At 42.4% G+C, this 16,834-nt stretch overlaps 1 protein-coding gene across 1 annotated transcript in view; it reads left to right on the top strand.

Moving 5' to 3' along the window:
- LOC112224864 (syntaxin-binding protein 5-like) overlaps positions 1–16,834 on the top strand; it is a 262,601-nt gene that overhangs the window by 125,437 nt on the left and 120,330 nt on the right. Inside the window, exon 6 of the mRNA XM_042320003.1 lies at positions 9,616–9,679. Coding sequence (XP_042175937.1) covers positions 9,616–9,679 — 64 coding nt within the window. The remainder of the gene's footprint in view (positions 1–9,615; positions 9,680–16,834) is intronic.

The raw sequence follows: 16,834 nt of genomic DNA, 5'->3' as shown, positions 1-16,834 counted from the left end.
AATACACAATCACATTAAGGTGGAGGAAGGTGATTACACACACACACACACACACACACACACATTAAACACACACAGCACAACACACAACACACACACACACACACACACACACACACACACACACACACACACACACACACACACACACACACACACACACACACACACACACACACACACACACACACACACACAGATACACACAGGCACACACAGATACACACGCACACACACGCACAGGCACACACAAATACACACACACACAAATACACACACACACACACGCACAGGCACACACAAATACACACACACACAAATACACACACACACACGCACACACAGGCACACACAAATACACACACACACAGGCACACGCACGCACAGGCACACACATACACACACACACACAAATACACACACAAATACACTCATTACATTTGTTTCTCCCTCCTGAGTACTGACTGAGCAGGTGTTTGTATCTCCCTCCTGAGTACTGACTGAGCAGGTGTTTGTATCTCCCTCCTGAGTACTGACTGAGCAGGGGTTTGTATCTCCCTCCTGAGTATTGACTGAGCGGGGGTTTGTATCTCCCTCCTGAGTACTGACTGAGCAGGTGTTTGTATCTCCCTCCTGAGTACTGACTGAGCGGGTGTTTGTATCTCCCTCCTGAGTATTGACTGAGCGGGGGTTTGTATCTCCCTCCTGAGTACTGACTGAGCAGGTGTTTGTATCTCCCTCCTGAGTACTGACTGAGCGGGTGTTTGTATCTCCCTCCTGAGTACTGACTGAGCGGGGGTTTGTATCTCCCTCCTGAGTATTGACTGAGCGGTGAGACACAAGGCATATTCAATTAATCTCAATAGAGCTGCAGTGCTGTCAGGAAAGGGATTTATTATACCACACGTTGGCATGTCCTGCAACAAAAAAAAGGGTGATCAAATTAAGATCCCACATTTGCAAAGCAAGTATGCCTGCTGCACTTTATTCACAGCTTCCAGGACGGGGCCAGGAGACCATCTACTACCCATAATGCTGTTGTCTGGGTCTTTACCTCTAGTGCTCAGTACCGTACCTTACATTTTAGAATCCGTGTAAGAAAACAAGGTTAAGTAAAGCAGAGCCTCAAATCAAAGGAAAAATCCCAGAAACCTTGTGGGAAGCAGGAAGCTCGGTGGGAAAGCAGGAAGCTCAGTGGGAGAGCAGGAAGCTCGGTGGGAAAGCAGGAAACTCAGTGGGAAAGCAGGAAGCTCGGTGGGAAAGCAGGAAGCTCGGTGGGAAAGCAGGAAGCTCGGTGGGAAAGCAGGAAGCTCAGTGGGAAAGCAGGAAGCTCGGTGGGAAAGCAGGAAGCTCAGTGGGAAAGCAGGAAGCTCAGTGGGAGAGCAGGAAGCTCGGTGGGAAAGCAGGAAGCTCGGTGGGAAAGCAGGAAGCTCAGTGGGAGAGCAGGAAGCTCGGTGGGAAAGCAGGAAGCTCGGTGGGAAAGCAGGAAGCTCGGTGGGAAAGCAGGAAGCTCGGTGGGAAAGCAGGAAGCTCGGTGGGAAAGCAGGAAGCTCAGTGGGAAAGCAGGAAGCTCAGTGGGAAAGCAGGAAGCTCAGTGGGAAAGCAGGAAACTCGATGGAAGGGAACTTGCTTCATTAAGACGACAGGGCTCCTTCCTTCCTAATCACTTCTCCTGCTGCAGCTCATATTTTACAAGACAAAAGTGTCCAAAATGTATTAAAAAAAGAAACTCTAAAATAAAAGAGTTGGAAAAATTATTCAAAATGTTGACATGATATTATTCATACTGTTTACTGGTCTCTATATAGCTCAGTGTTTGAGCAGTCACTCACTGATTCCCTATACCTTCTCAGGCTTGTGTGTTTCCTTAATTAGCACATTATTTTCAAATGAGTTTATCAATCTAATTTAATCTGGTTCAGGCCAGCAGCCTACTGTTTTATTGTCTGTTGATGACGGCATGCGGAGATAGACGTGTGTGTGCGTGTGTGTGGTGTGTGTGGTGTGTGTGTGTGTGTGTGACTGTGTGTGAGTGAGTGTGAATTACCATGATTCTACTCAGCTTGACTGGCTCGGGGACCCAAGGATGTTGGGAAATTTGTTTGTCAACATCAGGCATTTCTCCTGAGAAAGGGAGAGATTGGGGGGGGGGGGGCCCAGTATATATTGACTGTCATTATTGAAGGCCCAGTATATATTGACTGTCATTATTGAAGGCCCAGTATATATTGACTGTCATTACTGCAGGCCCAGTATATATTGACTGTCATTACTGCAGGCCCAGTATATATTGACTGTCATTATTGAAGGCCCAGTATATATTGACTGTCATTACTGCAGGCCCAGTAAATATTGACTGTCATTACTGCAGGCCCAGTATATATTGACTGTCATTACTGAAGGCCCAGTATATATTGACTGTCATTATTGAAGGCCCAGTATATATTGACTGCAACTACTGCAGACCCAGTATATATTGACTGTCATTACTGCAGGCCCAATATATATTGACTGTCATTATTGAAGGCCCAGTATATATTGACTGTCATTACTGAAGGCCCAGTATATATTGACTGTCATTATTGAAGGCCCAGTATATATTGGCTGCCACTACTGCAGACCCAGTATATATTGACTGTCATTATTGAAGGCCCAGTATATATTGACTGTCATTATTGAAGGCCCAGTATATATTGACTGTCATTACTGCAGGCCCAGTATATATTGACTATCATTACTGCAGGCCCAGTATATATTGACTGTCATTATTGAAGGCCCAGTATATATTGACTGTCATTATTGAAGGCCCAGTATATATTGACTGCCACTACTGCAGACCCAGTATATATTGACTGTCATTATTGAAGGCCCAGTATATATTGACTGTCATTATTGAAGGCCCAGTATATATTGACTGTCATTACTGCAGGCCCAGTAAATATTGACTGTCATTACTGCAGGCCCAGTATATATTGACTGTCATTACTGAAGGCCCAGTATATATTGACTGTCATTATTGAAGGCCCAGTATATATTGACTGCCACTACTGCAGACCCAGTATATATTGACTGTCATTATTGAAGGCCCAGTATATATTGACTGTCATTACTGCAGGCCCAGTATATATTGACAGTCATTACTGCAGGCCCAGTATATATTGACTGTCATTACTGAAGGCCCAGTATATATTGACTGTCATTATTGAAGGCCCAGTATATATTGACTGCAACTACTGCAGACCCAGTATATATTGACTGTCATTACTGCAGGCCCAATATATATTGACTGTCATTATTGAAGGCCCAGTATATATTGACTGTCATTACTGCAGGCCCAGTATATATTGACTGTCACTACTGCAGACCCAGTATATATTGACTGTCATTACTGCAGACCCAGTATATATTGACTGTCATTACTGCAGGCCCAGTATATATTGACTGTCATTACTGCAGACCCAGTATATATTGACTGTCATTACTGCAGGCCCAGTATATATTGACTGTCATTACTGCAGACCCAGTATATATTGACTGTCATTACTGCAGGCCCAGTATATATTGACTGTGGAGTACCTGGTACCAAAGCCCTGAGCCTTAGTCACTCTGCACTGTTTCCTTTAATTGTCATGTTGTTGTTTGGGCAACATACAGTTATCCTCATCAGCTGTAATGCTATGGGTTGTGACAGTCAACCAGTAAAGAGACATCTTGTCGTGTTAGGTATGCCCTTCCCAAATGTCTCCACCAGTGCCGAGGCAGGATGCAGGTATGACTTACAGGAACAGCATACAGATGCAGGATTTTAATTTGAACCAGTTTTTTTTTTTACCGCAGAAAAATAATCCTGCAGCAACAGTGAATTATTTTTTAAATTTGATTTAACTAGGCAATTCAGTTAAGAAGACATTCTTATTTTCATTGACAGCCTAGGAAACAGTGGGTTAACTGGTCTAGGAACAGTGGGTTAACTGGTCTAGGAACAGTGGGTTAACTGGTCTAGGAACAGTGGGCTAACTGGTCTAGGAACAGTGGGCTAACTGGTCTAGGAACAGTGGGCTAACTGGTCTAGGAACAGTGGGTTAACTGGTCTAGGAACAGTGGGTTAACTGGTCTAGGAACAGTGGGTTAACTGGTCTAGGAACAGTGGGTTAACTGCCTGTGGGGTTAACTGTGGGTTAACTTTCTGTTCAGGGGCAGAACGACATATTTGTACCTTGTCAGCTCGGGGATTTGAACTTGCTACCTTCCGGTTACTAGTCCAACGCTCTAACCACTAGGCTACCCTGCCTCCCCATTTTGTGAATTATTATTCATTTACATTTTGTTTAGGGGTTGATACATAACATGCCCAACCCCACTCACTCACATACACAGAAAATTACTATTGCAACCTATTTAATACAGGTAATTGTCCCTCTTTCATGTAGTATCTTTCAGAAACTATATATATATATATATAAATACATTTTTTCCTCTCTCAGTAGGATGAAGAACAGAATCTATATGTAGTCGTTAATATGACATTACAGATATGTTCTGGAGAGAGAGAGAGATGAATAAAGAAAAGGAAAACATCAAAGATCTGGTCTTTTTTTCTGGTCTCTTAGGGGGATACAAGAGAACATAGTCTAATTCTTTCTGAGCAACCCTTTTCCCGTTCATTGTCAGACAAAGTGTGCCCAACTGGAGACAAAAAACATGAAATAAAAGTATAATTTCACCTGAGCTCTCTTGGTTGGATATTCTCTGTATCTATGCACTCTTTGAAGAGAGAATTCAGGGTAGTGGCTGGGTGAGTAAGTCATGCGTCAGCGTAGACAGTCGTTTTTAATCTTCTTGATGTAGGACCCCCCCCGCTCACGGCTCCCCTCCTTTCCATCCCAGCGTTACCGTGTCGACCGAGTGGAGCCAACCAAATCCCGCCCCCTGCGGCTCCTACAGCTGTGTGTGTGTGTGTGTGTGTGTGTGTGTGTGTGTGTGTGTGTGTGTGTGTGTGTGTGTGTGTGTGTGTGTGTGTGTGTGTGTGTGTGTGTGTGTGTGTGTGCGTGCAGCCTGGCAGAGTGATGAGTCTGCGGGGAGGGCTCTCCGACAGACAGAATCAGCGGTGTGGCGACCTCTCCCTCAGCGGAGACATACATGTTTTCACCATGACACACTGTCTCAGTGTGAGAGCTCAATACAGCCCAGATGGATCTGAAGGTGTGAAATGATCTCCAGAGAGGAGACATGTGTTTTAGTTTTAGTGTTTTAGTGTTTTAGAGTTTTAGTGTTTTAGAGTTTTAGTGTTTTGTTTTAGTGTTGTTTTAGTGTTTTGTTTTAGTTTTGATTTAGTTTTGTTTTAGTGTTTTGTTGTAGTGTTGTAGTGTTTTAGAGTTTTAGTGTTTTAGTGTTTTAGTGTTTTAGTGTTTTAGAGTTTTAGTGTTTTCGTGTTTTAGAGTTTTAGTGTTTTAGTGTTTTAGAGTTTTAGTGTTTTAGAGTTTTAGAGTTTTAGAGTTTTAGTGTTTTAGAGTTTTAGTGTTTTAGAGTTTTAGTGTTTTAGAGTTTTAGTGTTGTAGTGTTGTAGTGTTGTAGTGTTTTAGTGTTTTAGTGTTTTAGTGTTTAAGTGTTTTAGTGTTGTCCCTCAGAACCTCTTTGAAAGACTGCCGTATAAAAGGGCACAGACATGTGAAGGTTAAATGATTTAGCCTTTTTCTATGAATTGATATCCTATAATAGATGAGCTCACAACGCTGTAACATTTGGGTGGTGTCCTGTCTCTCTGAGGTCATTAAAGATCCCATGGCACTTATCGTAAGAGTAGGGGTGTTAACCCCGGTGTCCTGGCTAAATTCCCAATCTGGCCCTCAAACCATCACAGTCACCTAATTATCCCCAGTTTACAATTGGCTCATTCATCCCCCTCCTCTCCCCTGTAACTATTCTCCAGGTCGTTGCTGCAAATGAGAACGTGTTCTCGGTCAACTTACCTGGTAAAATAACAAATAAATAAAATACATACATTTACACAGTTATGTGTTTCAATAAATACACTGTTCAATGAAGGAGGCAATGTGTGTATGTGTCCGTGCATGTGTATACGTAAACTCAGCAAATAAAGAAATGTCCTCTCACTGTCAACTGTGTTTATTTTCAGCAAAGTTGTGTAAATATTGTGTAAATATTTGTATGAACATAACAAGATTAAACAACTGAGACATAAACTGAACAAGTTCCACAGACATGCTGACTAACAGAAATAATGTGTCCCTGAACAAAAGGAGGGGGGGGGTCAAAATCAAAAGTAACAGTCAGTATCTGGTGTGGCCACCAGCTGCATTAAGTACTGCAGTGCATCTCCTCCTCATGGACTTCACCAGATTTGCCAGTTCTTGCTGTGAAATGTTACCCCACTCTTCCACCAAAGCACCAGCAAGTTCCCTGACATTTCTGGGGGGAATGGCCCTAGCCCTCACCCTCCGATCCAACAGGTCCCAGTCGTGCTCAATGAGATTGAGATCCGGGCTCTTCGCTGGCCATGGCAGAACACTGACATTCCTGTCTTGCAGGAAATCACACACAGAATGAGCAGTATGGCTGGTGGCATTGTCATGCTGGAGGGTCATGTCAGGATGAGCCTGCAGGAAGGGAACCACATGAGGGAGGAGGATGTCTTCCCTGTAACGCACAGCGTTGAGATTGCCTGCAATGACAACAAGCTCAGTCTGATGATACTGTGACACACCGCCCCAGACCATGACGGACCCTCCACCTCCAAATCAATACCGCTCCAGAGTACAGGCCTCGGTGTTACGCTCATTCCTTCTACGATAAACGCGAATCCGACCATCACCCCTGGTGAGACAAAACCACGACTCGTCAGTGAAGAGCACTTCGACCTTAATTGTCTACCGTCTGTGCGCTGTTACTGTCTTAGCGACTGTTCCACAGGTGCATGTTCATTGATTGTTTATGGTTCATTGATTGTTTATGGTTCATTGATTGTTTATGGTTCATTGATTGTTTAAGGTTCATTGATTGTTTATGGTTCATTGAACAAGCATGGGAAACAGTGTTTCAACCCTTTACAATGAAGATCTGTGAAGTTATTTGGATTTTTACGAATTATCTTTGAAAGACAGGGTCCTGAAAAAGGGACTTTTTTTGCTGAGTTTGTGTGTGTGTATACAGTGTGTGTTTATGTTTGTGTCTATATGTCTTTGTGTGTGTTTTTATGTGTCTTTGTGTGTGTGTGTGTGTGTGTGTGTGTCTGTGTTTGTGTGTTTGCGTTTCTGTCTTTGTGTGTCTTTGTGTGTGTGTGTGTGAGTGTGTGTCTGTGTGTGTGTGTGTCTCTGTGTGTGTGTCTCTCGCTGGAACTCGCTGGAATCTCGCGTTGCCATGTCTCCCCGGGACCTCACGGAGCACAAGGTGTCTGTGTATTTCATCACAGCGGTGGTAATCTGTACCGCGGCCAGTCTCCTCTCGTTGAGAGCGGGTGTAAAGCTGTGATTCTGCCTGTGCTAGCGGCTAGCGTAGCGCGGTGAGAACCAGGGTCAGTCCAGAGCTGTGTTCGAAAACTCATACTAACCCCACTAACCGTACTATTTGTGACGTAAATTCAGTATGTAGTATGATTATTGGTCATAGAATGGATTTCGTTTGTACGACAGAAGTTCCCGGAGGTCATACTACATTCGCCAAAATATGAAGTATACAAGCAGAGGACACTATTTCCGTGCTTTTATAGGGCCCATAATGCAATTCCTCCCGATAATGGGCGTGGCTTCACAACGTTGTCAGCGGAAAGTGCCGTCATTCCCGCCATTCTTAACTAAATGGTCGTTGTGCGTTCTCAGTGGATATTCGGGTGCTTTTGTAAATTCTCTCTGGCTATCTACTCCGATTTCAGAGCGCTCTCCTCAGAGTGTTCCAGAGTGCAGAATAATTCATTTACAAACGCTCAACACCAGTTGAGACAAGTAAAATGGTCAGAGTGGTGATGTTACTATAGTATTACTATAATACTGTATGGTGATGTCACTATACTACTGTATGGTGATATTACCATAGTATTACTATGATACTGTATGGTGATGTTACTATAGTATTACTATACTACTGCATGGTGATATTACTATAGTATTACTATACTACTGTGTGGTGATATTACTATACTACTGTATGGTGATATTACTATACTACTGTATTGTGATATTACTATAGTATTACTATACTACTGTATGGTGATGTTACTATAGTATTACTATACTACTGTATGGTGATGCTACTATAGTATTACTATACTACTGTATGGTGATGTTACTATAGTATTACTATACTACTGTACGGTGATGCTACTATAGTATTACTATACTACTGTATAGGTGATGTTACTATAGTATTACTATACTACTGCATGGTGATGTTACTATAGTATTACTATACTACTGTATGGTGATGTTACTATAGTATTACTATACTACTGTATGGTGATGTTACTATATTATTACTATACTACTGCATGGTGATGTTACTATAGTATTACTATACTACTGTATGGTGATGTTACTATAGTATTACTATACTACTGTATGGTGATGCTACTATAGTATTACTATACTACTGTATGGTGATGTTACTATAGTATTACTATACTACTGTACGGTGATGCTACTATAGTATTACTATAATACTGTATGGTGATGTTACTATAGTATTACTATACTACTGCATGGTGATGTTACTATAGTATTACTATACTACTGCATGGTGATATTACTATAGTATTACTATACTACTGTGTGGTGATATTACTATACTACTGTATGGTGATATTACTATACTACTGTATTGAGGTATTACTATAGTATTACTATACTACTGTATGGTGATGTTACTATAGTATTACTATACTACTGTATGGTGATATTACTATAGTATTACTATACTACTGTATGGTGATATTACTATAGGATTACTAGAATACTGTATGGTGATGTTACTATAGTATTACTATACTACTGCATGGTGATATTACTATAGTATTACTATACTACTGTGTGGTGATATTACTATACTACTGTATGGTGATATTACTATACTACTGTATTGTGATATTACTATAGTATTACTATACTACTGTATGGTGATATTACTATAGTATTACTATAATAGTGTATGGTGATGTTACTATAGTCTTACTATACTACTGTATGGTGATATTACTATAGTACCAGGTTATGTATGACTGTATGGTGATGTTCCAGTGCCTTCCGCAGGGCCACCTGAACCAGGTTATGCATGACTCTGCCGTTGCCAAATCAAGCCTGGTTCCAGCTCTCTATTGGATTCAGCATGGCGCGTTATTTCTGTAATTCCCTAGTGTAGTGAACGGATGCTTGATTCTTTGGCTTTGCTGGCTCTGAAGCTGAAGGTCGCTAGTCACTATGCAGTTGTTTTTGATACTCTGTAGTCTGAAACGTGGATCTATTTGTTTACAGCAGGTAAAAAAATTTAAACAAAAAAGATTAATTTAAAGGAGATGGCAGCCTTTTGCACCGTCCCTTGGCTATCATTCTGAAAACATCTGCACTCATGTCCTGATAGACCCTTTCCTTCTCCTTCTCTCATCGACAGAGCAACTAAAGCCCATCCAGGACCCGTAGTCCATCTGAGTGACAGCCCGAAGGATGAATGCAAGGTGAGTTGGAGGAAGAATAAAAACAACAAAACAACTCCATACCTCCTCCTTTCTCTCCTCTAGCAGAAACCCGGAGATTACCCCTTACTCTCTGTCACCTGTTACCTCAGGAGGGTGGTGGATCAGTGTAGCCTGGAGCTAGCTGTCTCTCTGCTACACAGACTGCTGCCTGTTCTTAGACTTGCTATTTTCTATACAGGATCAATGACCCAACACCACACCAAAATGAGTCACTCCTGGCCTTCGGATTTACTGCGCGCCTTCTGCTATTGGCTGTCCTCGTCCTCATCTCCCAGTGGGGACAGACCTGTGTCTCTGTCAGCACCGTGGGTCAGGCAGGGGTCAGGACTGTTATGAGGACGGCCGTGGTCAGTGTTGTCGGGGCGGTTTGCCGGGGGCATGGAGGCATTAGGGGGATTCGCCATGGAAGAACTACTGGCGCTCTATGTGCGTGGGCTGTTCGTGTGACATAAAATGTAAGATGCTGTCAGGGAGGGAGGGAGGGAGGGAGGGAGGGAGAGAGAGAGAGAGAGAGATCAGTCGCAGGGGATATTGAGTATGTTTTGGGCTTGGATTTATTGCCTGAAGCACATCAGACTTTTTCTGCCTTCCAAAGGACTTATCAATATTTGAATTCTGCCTCAGAGAGGTTTGCCATTTCATGTTTTTTGTTTCTCTGAGTGTGTGGGCGTGTATGTCAGAGCCAATCAGTGTCATGGAGACAGGTAAAGGGGAGCAAGATGAGTCAGAGGCAGTATGTGGAGGCAGTCTTTCTTAGATTTAGACTTGTCTTCGTCATTTTGACTAAAATATCATTAGGTCTTAGCCATATTTTTTTGTCAAATGACAAAAACAGCTGTAGTAGTTGAGTAAATTCCTTTTCATTTTAGTAGACGTAAATCACGGACTTCCATGTGTACAGTCATACATAGCCCTGTCCTACCAACAGATGCATCACATCCTGTCTTCCCAACAGCAGAGGTAAATAACAATAACTAACAATAAATAAGAGGTAAATGACAATAACAATAAGAATAAGAATAATTTGTACATGTAAATTCCTATACATTACATACAAAATAAACTGACACACACAAGCAGAGAGAGACAGAAAGAGAGACAGAGAGCGAGTGAGAGAGAGACAGAGTGGCAGAGAGAGAGAGACAGAGAGAGAGACAGAGTGGCAGAGAGAGAGAGACAGAGACAGAGAGCGAGAGACAGAGAGAGAGACATAGCGAGAGACAGAGAGACAGAGAGAGAGACAGAGAGACAGAGAGAGAGAGACAGAGAGAGAGACAGAGTGGCAGAGAGAGAGAGACAGAGACAGAGAGCGAGAGACAGAGAGAGAGACAGAGTGGCAGAGAGAGAGAGACAGAGACAGAGAGCGAGAGACAGAGAGAGAGACATAGCGAGAGACAGAGAGACAGAGAGAGAGACAGAGAGACAGAGAGAGAGACAGAGAGACTTGAGAGACAGAGTGGCAGAGAGAGAGAGACAGAGACAGAGAGCGAGAGACATTTTAGAGAGAGAGACAGAGTGGCAGAGAGAGAGAGACAGAGACAGAGAGCGAGAGACAGAGAGAGAGACATAGCGAGAGACAGAGAGACAGAGAGAGAGAGACAGAGTGGCAGAGAGACAGAGAGAGAGAGACAGAGAGAGAGAGACAGACAGAGAGAGAGACAGAGAGAGAGACAGACAGAGAGAGAGACAGAGAGAGAGACAGAGTGGCAGAGAGAGAGAGACAGAGACAGAGAGCGAGAGACAGAGAGAGAGACAGAGAGACAGAGAGAGAGACAGAGACAGAGAGAGAGAGAGAGAGAGAGAGAGAGAGAGAGAGACAGAGAGAGAGAGACAGAGAGACAGACAGAGAGAGACAGAGAGAGAGAGACAGAGAGAGACAGAGAGAGAGAGACAGCGAGAGAGAGAGAGAGAGACAGAGAGAGAGAGAGAGACAGAGAGAGAGACAGAGAAAGAGAGAGAGAGACAGAGAGAGACAGAGAGAGAGAGACAGCGAGAGAGATTATTGTCAAGGCGGTATGGGTTGCACCACCGTCACTTGGTCATGTGACCCGAGTCATCAACGCTCTACAGACGCCTCAGTCACATGATGTCCAATGTGTCTACAGATCCTGGCTACGAAATGTAGTAGGGTTGACAGAGACTACATATGCAAAAACACTTTCTGTACTTTCTGGGAGAGAAAAACATAGCTGGACGGATGTTTCTCTAGTAAACTTAATATTGCTATTTGTTTTTAATTTTTGTAAAGCCGCTTGTGTCTGGTTAGCTCTGGCCATAGAGTCCCCTGTTTGATCAGAGACAGAGTTACAGAGTGGAGAGAGCTACAGTTGGAAATTTACATACATTTAGGTTGGAGTCATTAAAAACTCATTTTTCAACCACCACTCCACATATTTCTTGTTAACAAACTGTAGTTTTGGCAAGTCGGTTAGGAAATCTACTTTGTGCATGACACAAGTCATTTTTACAACGATTATTTAACTTATAATTCACTGTATCACAATTCCAGTGGGTCAGAAGTTCACACACACTAAGTTGACTGTGCCTTTAAACAGCTTGGAAAATTCCATAAAATTATGTCATGGATTTAGAAGCTTCTCATTGGCTAATTGACATCATTTGAGTCAATTGGAGGTGTACCTGTGGATGTATTTCAAGGCCTACCTTCACACTCAGTGCCTCTTTCCGTGACATCATGGGAAAATCAAAAGAAATCAGCCAAGACCTCAGAAAAAGAATTGTAGACCTCCACAAGTCTGGTTCATCATTGGGAGCAATTTCCAAATGGCTGAAGGTACCACATTCATCTGTACAAACAATGGTACGCAAGTATAAACACCATGGGACCACACAGCCGTCATACCACTCAGGAAGGAGACGCATTCTGTCTCCTAGAGATTAACGTACTTTGGTGCGAAAAGTGCAAATCAATCCCAGAACAACAGCAAAGGACCTTGTGAAGATGCTGGATGAAATAGGCACAAAAGTATCTACATCCACAGTAAAACGAGTCCTATATCGACATAACCTGAAAGGCCGCTCAGCAAGGAAGAAGCCAATGCTCCAAAACCGCCATAAAAAGCCAGACTACGGTTTGCAACTGCACATGGGGACAAAGATCGTACTTTTTGGAGAAATGTCCTCTGGTCTGATAAAACAAAAATAGAACTGTTTGGCCATAATAACCATCGTTATGTTTGGAGGAAAAAGGAGGATGCTTGCAAGCCGAAGAACACCATCCCAACCGTGAAGCACGGGGGTGGCAGCATCATGTTGTGGGGGTGCTTTGCTGCAGGAGGGACTGGTGCACTTCACAAAATAGATGGCTTCATGAGGAGAGACAATTATGTGAATATATTGAAGCAACATCTCAAGACATCAGTCAGGGAGATAAAGGTTGGTCACAAAAGGGTCTTCCAAATGGACATTGACCCCAAGCATACTTCCAAAGTTGTGGCAAAATGGCTTAAAGACACCAAAGTCAAGGTATTAGAGTGGCCATCACAAAGCCCTGACCTCAATCCTATAGAAAATGTGTGTGCAGAACTGAAAAGGTGTTTGCGAGCAAGGAGGCCTACAAACCTGACTCAGTTACACCAGCTTTGTCAGGAGGAATGGGCCAAAATGCACCCAACTTATTGAGGGAAGCTTGTGGAAGGCTACACAAAACGCTTGACCCAAGTGAAACAATTTAAAGTCAATGCTACCAAATACTAATTGAGTGTATGTCAACTTCTGACCCACTGGGAATGTGATGTAAGCTGAAATAAAAGCTGAAATAAATAATTATCTCTACTATTATTCTGACATTTCACACTCTTAAAATAAAGTGGTGATCCTAACTGACCTACGACAGGGATTTCTTTACTGGATTAAATGTCAGGAATTGTGAAAAACTGAGTTTAAATGTATTTGGCTAAGGTGTATGTAAAGTTCCGACTTCAACTGTATCTTTATCTCTACAGGGTGCTGTCTTTATCTCTACACGGTGTTATCTTTATCTCTACAGGGTGTTGTCTTTATCTCTACAGGGTGTTATCTTTATCTAGAGGGTGTTATCTTTCTCTCTACAGGGTGTTATCTTTATCTCTACAGGGTGTTATCTTTATCTAGAGGGTGTTGTCTTTATCTCTACAGGGTTTTATCTTTATCTAGAGGGTGTTGTCTTTATCTCTACAGGGTTTTATCTTTATCTAGAGGGTGTTGTCTTTATCTCTACAGGGTGTTATCTTTATCTACAGGGTGTTGTCTTTATCTCTACAGGGTGTTGTCTTTATCTCTTCAGGGTGTTATCTTTATCTAGAGGGTGTTGTCTTTATCTCTACAGGGTGTTGTATTTATCTCTACAGGGTGTTATCTTTATCTCTAAAGGGTGTTGTCTTTATCTCTACAGGGTGTTGTCTTTATCTCTACAGGGTGGTGTTTTCTCTAGAGGGTTATCTTTCAGGGGTGGTATCTTTCTCTAGAGGGTTATCTTTCTCTAGAGGGTGGTATCTTTCTTTATCTTTCTCTAGAGGGTGTATCTTTCTTAGGGTGTTATCTTTATCTCCACACGGTGTTATCTTTATCTAGAGGGTGTTGTCTTTATCTCTACAGGGTGTTGTCTTTATCTCTACAGGGTGTTGTCTTTATCTCTACAGGGTGTTGTCTTTATCTCTACAGGGTGTTGTATTTATCTCTACAGGGTGTTATCTTTATCTCTAAAGGGTGTTGTCTTTATCTCTACAGGGTGTTGTCTTTATCTCTACAGGGTGGTGTCTTTCTCTAGAGGGTGGTATCTTTCTGTAGAGGGTGGTATCTTTCTCTAGAGGGTGGTATCTTTCTCTAGAGGGTGGTATCTTTCTCTAGAGGGTGGTATCTTTCTCTAGAGGGTGGTATCTTTCTCTAGAGGGTGGTATCTTTCTCTAGAGGGTGGTATCTTTCTCTAGAGGGTGGTATCTTTCTCTAGAGGGTGGTATCTTTCTCTAGAGGGTGGTATCTTTCTCTACAGGGTGTTATCTTTATCTCCACACGGTGTTATCTTTATCTAGAGGGTGTTGTCTTTATCTCTACAGGGTGTTGTCTTTATCTCTACAGGGTGTTGTCTTTATCTCTTCTGGGTGTTATCTTTATCTAGAGGGTGTTGTCTTTATCTCTATAGGGTGTTGTATTTATCTCTACAGGGTGTTATCTTTATCTCTAAAGGGTGTTGTCTTTATCTCTACAGGGTGTTGTCTTTATCTCTACAGGGTGGTGTCTTTCTCTAGAGGGTGGTATCTTTCTCTAGAGGGTGGTATCTTTCTCTAGAGGGTGGTATCTTTATCTCTACAGGGTGTTATCTTTATCTAGAGGGTGGTATCTTTCTCTAGAGGGTGGTATCTTTCCTAGACTGTGGTGTCTTTCTCTAGAGGGTGGTATCTTTCTCTAGAGGGTGGTATCTTTCTCTAGAGGGTGGTATCTTTATCTCTACAGGGTGTTATCTTTATCTAGAGGGTGTTGTCTTTATCTCTACAGGGTTTTATCTTTATCTCTACAGGGTGTTATCTTTATCTCTACAGGGTGTTATCTTTATCTCTAGAGGGTGTTGTCTTTATCTCTTCAGGGTGTTATCTTTATCTCTACAGGGTGTTGTCTTTATCTCTACAGGGTGTTGTCTTTATCTCTACAGGGTGTTGTCTTTATCTCTACAGGGTGGTGTCTTTCTCTAGAGGGTGGTATCTTTCTCTAGAGGGTGGTATCTTTCTCTAGAGGGTGGTATCTTTCTCTAGAGGGTGGTATCTTTCTCTAGAGGGTGGTATCTTTCTCTAGAGGGTGGTATCTTTCTCTAGACGGTGGTATCTTTCTCTAGAGGGTGGTATCTTTCTCTAGACGGTGGTATCTTTCTCTAGAGGGTGGTATCTTTCTCTAGAGGGTGGTATCTTCATCTCTACAGGGTGTTGTCTTTATCTCTACAGGGTGTTGTCTTTATCTCTACAGGGTGTTGTATTTATCTCTACAGGGTGTTGTCTTTATCTCTACAGGGTGTTGTCTTTATCTCTACAGGGTGTTGTCTTTATCTCTACAGGGTGTTGTCTTTATCTCTACAGGGTGTTGTCTTTATCTCTTCAGGGTGTTATCTTTATCTCTACAGGGTGTTGTCTTTATCTCTACAGGGTGTTGTCTTTATCTCTACAGGGTGTTATCTTTATCTCTACAGGGTGTTGTCTTTATCTCTACAGGGTGTTGTCTTTATCTCTACAGGGTGTTGTCTTTATCTCTACAGGGTGTTGTCTTTATCTCTACAGGGTGGTGTCTTTCTCTAGAGGGTGGTATCTTTCTCTAGAGGGTGGTATCTTTCTCTAGAGGGTGGTATCTTTCTCTAGAGGGTGGTATCTTTCTCTAGAGGGTGGTATCTTTCTCTAGAGGGTGGTATCTTTCTCTTTATCTTTCTCTAGAGGGTGGTATCTTTCTCTTGTATCTTTCTCTAGAGGGTGGTATCTCTAGAGGGTGTTGTCTTTATCTCTACAGGGTGTTGTCTTTATCTCTACAGGGTGTTGTCTTTATCTCTACAGGGTGTTGTCTTTATCTCTACAGGGTGTTGTCTTTATCTCTACAGGGTGTTGTCTTTATCTCTACAGGGTGTTATCTTTATCTCCACACGGTGTTATCTTTATCTAGAGGGTGTTGTCTTTATCTCTACAGGGTGTTGTCTTTATCTCTACAGGGTGTTGTATTTATCTCTACAGGGTGTTATCTTTATCTCTAAAGGGGTGTTGTCTTTATCTCTACAGGGTGTTGTATTTATCTCTACAGGGTGTTGTATTTATCTCTACAGGGTGTTATCTTTATCTCTAAAGGGTGTTGTCTTTATCTCTACAGGGTGTTGTCTTTATCTCTACAGGGTGGTGTCTTTCTCTAGAGGGTGGTATCTTTCTCTAGAGGGTGGTATCTTTCTCTAGAGGGTGGTATCTTTCTCTAGAGGGTGGTATCTTTCTCTAGAGGGTGGTATCTTCTCTAGAGGGTGGTATCTTTCTCTAGAGGGTGGTATCTTTCTCTAGAGGGTGGTATCTTTCTCTAGAGGGTGTGTTTTTAATATGTATCTCTGCCTTTGGGTCTTGTGCTTCCTCATATCCACCATAATTCTCCAATTCCATCTTATCAGCTTTTTAGAGATAC

This window comes from Oncorhynchus tshawytscha, linkage group LG03 (assembly GCF_018296145.1).
Source record: "Oncorhynchus tshawytscha isolate Ot180627B linkage group LG03, Otsh_v2.0, whole genome shotgun sequence".
NCBI lineage: Eukaryota > Metazoa > Chordata > Actinopteri > Salmoniformes > Salmonidae > Oncorhynchus > Oncorhynchus tshawytscha.
The sequence above is the reverse complement of the archived record's forward strand: the minus strand, read 5'-3'. Positions and strand labels throughout refer to the sequence as shown.